Source organism: Diadema antillarum, unplaced genomic scaffold (genome assembly GCF_040938485.1).
Source record: "Diadema antillarum isolate AM-2024a unplaced genomic scaffold, OU_Dant_1.0 seq00002026_RagTag, whole genome shotgun sequence".
NCBI classification, from domain to species: domain Eukaryota; kingdom Metazoa; phylum Echinodermata; class Echinoidea; order Diadematoida; family Diadematidae; genus Diadema; species Diadema antillarum.
Genome location: NW_027272680.1, coordinates 25,187 through 31,730, shown reverse-complemented (window position 1 = coordinate 31,730; position 6,544 = coordinate 25,187). Strand labels below are relative to the sequence as shown.

At 38.8% G+C, this 6,544-nt stretch overlaps 1 protein-coding gene across 1 annotated transcript; it reads right to left on the bottom strand.

The window, feature by feature from the left end:
* Positions 1–5,311: 5,311 nt before the first annotated feature.
* On the bottom strand, positions 5,312–6,127 carry LOC139713658 (uncharacterized). The gene has a single exon (XM_071625361.1). The coding sequence runs from the start codon at positions 6,125–6,127 to the stop codon at positions 5,312–5,314; it is 816 nt and encodes a 271-aa protein (XP_071481462.1).
* Between the last annotated feature and the right edge of the window lie 417 nt (positions 6,128–6,544).

Below are 6,544 nucleotides of genomic sequence, written 5' to 3'. Positions count from 1 at the left end.
GTACGCCCATTATTTTTTTATCATGGCTACTACTAAAACACTGATCAATTCAGTGCTTATTTACGTCGATGTAGGGCAATTTGTCCATCAGTTGCAATAAAAAGATCTCGACGGAAGAATTTCATGAATTTAAATAAGTTTTCTCTTGTTGTTTACGGATATGAATGTATTCCCTTATCCAGCGTGAGATTTTCACATAGTCTCTAGCTAGGATGGAATACTTTCTCCAGTAGTTGATGTGGTGATTTTTACTGGCCACATGGTCACTGATGGCCGACTTGTGCATGTGGGAGGTGGATTCCTTTCTTTTTCCTCTTGTGAAGTAGGATGCGCTAACTGTGTCCACCTCTTGTTTGTGTTCATTTTTCTGGTACCAAATTTCCTGGCTGTTTCTCCCAGTAGGTGTTTTTGTTTTTCGCAGTTCCCACATGGAATTTGGTAAACTACTCCCACTTGGTCATCCAAGGATCTCTAGTCTTTTGGGTGTACTAAGATGTTCCTGAGTTTTTTCTGACGCCTGAATGCCGTGGAAATGTGGTAATTTTGGTAAATCCTTTGCAAGGCTTCAGAGGCGCCCTTCACATATTGGATGGTTACCAACTTCCTCTTCTGACTGGATGGTTTGGTCTGTGAGATCTTCTTTGTCTGAGCTTCTCCCTTTTCTTTTTGGTTTTTCTTGAAAGACCATCTGGGGTATCAACATTTCTTGAGAGAGGAATGGATGTATTTTTCCTCTACTTTCAAGTCTTCCACCTCAATGACAATGAGCCGGATGCATAAACGCTAGCAATTGCGCGTGCTAGCCTTTTACTTGAATCCGTATGCATATAAAAACAAGCAATTGCTTGCGAGCAGAAGCTTTTGCTAGCAAGCACAAGCAATTGCTTGCTGCCCGCAAGCAATTGCTCAGAGACGTGTATGTGTATAATGTGTGTGCGTCTGTGTGTGCACTTGTGAGTGTCATTTCATAGCTCCGGGACCTTTTGCTATGTCAGGAAATGTTTTAGCACACACATGCCCTTTGAAATACATGCTGTCACACTCGCCTTTGTTCTTGTGTTCGCACAGGCGTGATATTCTTTTTGTTGAAAACGCAAGCAATTGCTTGTGCGGGACAAGCAAAAGGTATCAGCACAAGCAAAAGGTTATGCATATGGATTTAAGCAATTGCTTGAGCTAAACCTTTTGCTAGACGGAGCTCGTGCTTTTGCTTGAAGCAATTTCTTACAAGCAATTGCTCGTTTTATGCATTCGGCCCAATACAATGTGCTCTGTTCATGAGTGTGCAGATTTAAAACCCTATGGTGGAGTGGATGGTGTAAGATTTGTAAGATTTTAATGACTCTATCGACCCCCTCTCGGGGTATGAGAGTACAAACATATTTACAATATATGAATTTAAAAAAATATAAGTGATAATGTACATGTACATGTGAAAATAACAGATATGAATAAATATGTTTACAAAACAAGGCGTAAAGGACGTTTAACTATACTCTACCACTACGTGTACAAACATTCACATCTACTTTACTTTCTACAAAAATACTGTCTTTCTTCTTTGGTATTGAAGAGAACTGAAACATAATAATTCTGACAAATTTGGCTAGTTTTTTTCAAATGGCAAGCATTAGTTGAATTGAATAATTTGGCCATATGTAATGCACTTGGTCTACTGGCCGTCAAGCTACTTGGTAAATACAATAATCTCTCTTTGTTGAAAGAGGGACAAACAAAAATATAATGAAATTCATCCCCTATATCGTCGGATGAACAGATAGTACAATGCAATTCATCTGTCAAGCTTGCATCGAACCTGCCCTTATTAACGGGTAATCCATTAGATATACATCTGAATTTACTTAACGTAATATAATCTTTCTTACACAAGACTTGTAAATACTTCTCTAACATCAAGCTATCCTTAAACATTCCATAATTAATTGTACAGATTCTATTTGACCATGTTGCTGCTCTCCACTCTTGAATAAACATATCAAAAAGTCTAACTTTTGAGGTGTGTGAAATCAATGCAGCACTAAATCCACCCCCTTGTGCTAACCACACATTCCCTAGCCCTGCATAATAAAGAACATTTGCGATAAATAATAACCATTGTGATTTTGACGGGGAGGGCATGTCTCTTTGTAAATGCAGCAGAAATTTGAAAATTGTACATGAGTTTGGTTTCTTTTCCCTTGACTAATCTCAACCAGAATCCAATCATTCGACATTTGATATGGTTCAAAATTACTCCACGTCCAGTTTCACCATAAACCATACAACCAGGAGTAGGGCCTACATTTGTTCACAAGCAAAATTTTCTTAAGAATTTCCTATGGAAAATTTCAATTTGGTCTATGCACTCATAACCCCACACTTCACAACCACAGAGTAAAACAGGTAAAACAAGATGATCAAATAGGTGGCACTGTGTGTCCACAGAGAGCTGTAACTTTTTAGCCTTGACCAACATGGTATAAAGTGCTTTTCTAGCTTGTGTGACTTGTTTAGAAATTGCCTTTTTAAAACTACCATTATAATTTAATTTAACTCCAAGGTACACAAAGTCATCTACTACCTCAAGTGTATCACCAGCATAAAAGAATTCAGGAATTCTTCTAACCTTCCCACGGGAGAAAATAACAGTTTTAGTCTTGCTTGCATTTACAGTCAAGCGCCATGTCTGACAATAACTATCTACTGCATCAAGAGCTTTTTGCAACTCCTCCGGAGTTTCTGCTAAAATTATTGTGTCATCTGCTTAAAGTAAACAAGAAAGATTTAAAGCTTTTTTGACATTATCAGCATCCAGGTGGTAGGAAATCTCACTTTCCAAATATTTAAGTCCACCATATGAATTTCCAATGTATTCTTGAAAATCATTCAGATAAATGGCAAATAAAAGCGGGGAAAGGTTTTCACCCTGTCGTACACCAGTGTTACAAGCAAAAAACTCTGACATCTCCCCCCTAACCGCCACACATGATTTAGCACTTTCATAGATATTCTTAATAACAGTAAACAGTTTACCCCTAAGTCCCATCTTCAACATTTTGTACCATAAAGATGATCTATCAATTAGATCAAATGCTTTCTTGTAATCAATAAATGCACAGTATAAGCGTTTTTTATTCTGCAGATAAACATCAATTATAGTCTTCAAAACAAAAATATTATCAATTGTAGAATAATTAGAACGAAAGCCAGCCTGTTCTTCACCTAACATATTAGCAGTTTCGAAAAACTCTGAGATTCGATGATTCAAAATGGAAGTAAAAAGTTTTCCTAGACAACTGAGAAGAGTTATTCCTCTATAATTATCAGGATTTGTGTCTATACCCTTATTCTTAAAAATAGGAATGATAATCCCTATGCACCATTCAGTTGGAACAATACCACTGTCCAGTACCACATTAAAGAACTTTACCAACGCATGAAGCATCTCTACGGGACAATTAAAGGAATTCATTTCTTATTAAATCTTTTCCACAAGCTTTTGAATTTTTAAGTTTCTTAATCATTAGTGCCACTTCTTCCAAAGTGACTGGGGCATCCAAGGGACCATCTGCCTCAATAATTTCTGAAGTACCGGTACTATATTCCAGGCCTGTGGGCTGGTCATCTTGGCTATTACTTAAACGACTAAAATGATTAACAAAATCCCCAAATGAAACATTTCCTGTTTTCTTTACTTTGCGTTCATTATTACTGTTGAGCAATTGCCAATATTCTTTCGGATTGGATGTCTGTAGTGAACGGAGAGATTCATTCAAATCTCTGTGAAATGTCCTTCTTTTGTGTCTTAATAAATTCTTATAAAACTTTCCTGTAGACTCATAATGAATCAATAGACAAGTAGCCCCTGACCTGCCCAGAAATTTAAGCTTCCTCTTTAATCGATTTTTCACATTCAAATACTCCTGACGGGCAGCTCTGCATTCTGCATCAAACCAAGGCTGATGTTTGTTTTTATCCTTATTGACAGTTTCATTTGTGTTTACATTACGTCGAGATTGTCTCCACTTACAAATGCCAACATCTTGTGCAACACTGACGAACATATTGCGTAGTTGTGAGTAACCAAAATCAATATTACCTTGATTTACATTCCCATCTAAACATTCCACATTTTCACACATTAGCTCAGCCGAGTCCTTAATTTTCTGTTTAAATATTGCAGCGCTGTCACTGTTCCACTGGAATAATAAATAACGTTGACTTTCATTAGGCTGTGAATCTAAAACGGCGTTGTCTACTGCAGCGTTTTGAGAGTTGTTAAAAACAGTGTCGACATTCACAGCAGATTTAGAATTTTGCGATTGCAAGGTCACACTGACAGGACAGTGAACATCAGACAAACATTTATCAAATACATCAATACTGAAATGAGTAATGCAAGAAAATAACTGGCGAGATACAATAACCTAATCAATAGTGCTACAACCACCATTTTTGTTGAAGCATGTGTATTTTCCGACAGACTGATCTTCCCCTATTCTTCCATTAACAATCCTGCATGGATGAGATCAAAACTTTGGCACACATCAATAACAGACTTTCCATTGTTATTTACGTGGACATCAGTATTATAACGAGTAGTTGGAATATCTAGGCCATCAGTAGTTACATGCATATCAGAGACATCATTACAAAAGCCTAATCCAGTCTGATCTGTCAACACATCCTCTACATTCAAATTCATGATTTTCTTCCGTCGAGGTGTTTTCATTGCAACTGATTGACAAATTGCCCTACATCGACGTAAATAAGCACTGAATTGATCACTGTTTTAGTTTCAGTGATCAATTCAGTGCTTATTTACGTCGATGTAGGGCAATTTGTCAATCAGTTGCACTCTAAAAAATCATCAAGCAAACCCGTCCTGGCATTGAAATCACTCAGCAAACAAAAGGGTGCATATCTACTTTTAAAATCAATAATATCCTGCACCAGGTTGTCAAAAACTTCATTAGAATGGTGAATTGATCCCTCACATGGCAAGTATACACTGCACCAACAATAAATTTTTACTATTTACCTTGACCCATAAAGTTGATTCAGAAACTGTTGCATGAATTCTTTCAGAACAATTAAAAATATGATTCTTCATCAGAATACACATACCGTGAAAACCACCAAATTTTTGCTTATTGGAATATTTTGGCATACTACAGTATAACACTGAAAACCGCAAATATGAGATTGAGACAGATCTGGTGTGTCTGTTTTTGTCTCTAAAAGACAGATTACATCATATGTTTGGAAACGTAAGTCCAAAATTCCAATATCTAGTTTACTCTGCAAACCATTAACATTCAAACTTATAAATGAGATTTGGGTTAAATCTGTAGATGAAAGAGGGCCGGGTAATTCCTCGGTCGAAATGTCGAGGAAGAGACTTTTTCAGCTTGTCCTCACTCCATCCTAGACGCTTGAAGAGGTCGTCAGGACCGTGAATGATGTGCTTCTTGTGCGGATCGCTCTTCAGAGTGCTATGCACCTTCCCATCGATCGTCCATACTTTCTCTGCGTTCTCGTCTTGCTTCACAGCCTGAAGAAGCTTGGCACGCACAGGGGACAGATGCTCCATGATTATCATGTCCTTGTGTTGTTCCGAGTCCTTTAACTTACGCTTACTACGGAGGAGCTGAGTGCGGAGGTCACGACGTACGAAACGCGCAATAGGTCTCATTTTATTGGGCTGAGGCCTCCCCATGCGGTGGCTGGTGCTGATATCTGCCTCAGACACGGCAACCCCTGCGCTGGCAGCAACATCGATGACTACGGCATTTGTAGACTCGCCATCATTTTCAGGCACCCCTCGCATGATAACATTGTCTCTCCTAGAATACTGTTCTACCTCGTCCAGTCTGTTCTCATAATTTTGAACTGTGGCCTGCACCTGCACCTGTGGGCCACTCACAAGTTGATGTGCGATGGACTGCACCATTGGCAACAATGCAGCAACCACAGCCTTCACTATCTCCTCCACAAGCTGCTTGTTTCCACCCTCACGGTCAGGGACAAGCTGCATTGCCCCCTCTACCACCTCATTAATCTTGAAAGACAAATCAGTATCTCCTTCATCCTCAAGTATGGCAAACTTGTTAGAAATGGTTGCCATGGCAAGACGAGGTCACAGTTGACAAGTGATGAAAGTAATATGAGCAGCAAACACAAAATCCAGTAGGTGGGACAATGAAAACAAAACACGTGGTGGAGAGATAAGAACAGCTGTCAAAATATCTCCTTTAAATGGCACTCCAGAGACGAGACTGAAGGTCAAGAAGCAAGTAGTAGGATAAACTCTTGAGATAATTTAGAACAGCGAAGTCATCTTTTACTATATCGACCAATACACATCCAAACATGAGAGCTGAAATCCCCACAAGCACATGTACACCACCGGATGTATTGGAAGTTCAGGTGCTCTCCCGTGTGTGTCTTTTTCCTGTAGACAATCATCTTGGTCGTGCCATCCGGTGATCTTGGTGTCCAGAAAAGGGAAGAAGTTATCAACCTCTAGCTAATGAGTAAATTT

Bases quoted from the DNA above. Each gene is read 5' to 3' on its own strand.
- LOC139713658 (XM_071625361.1), bottom strand. From the start codon at position 6,127: ATGGCAACCATTTCTAACAAGTTTGCCATACTTGAGGATGAAGGAGAT.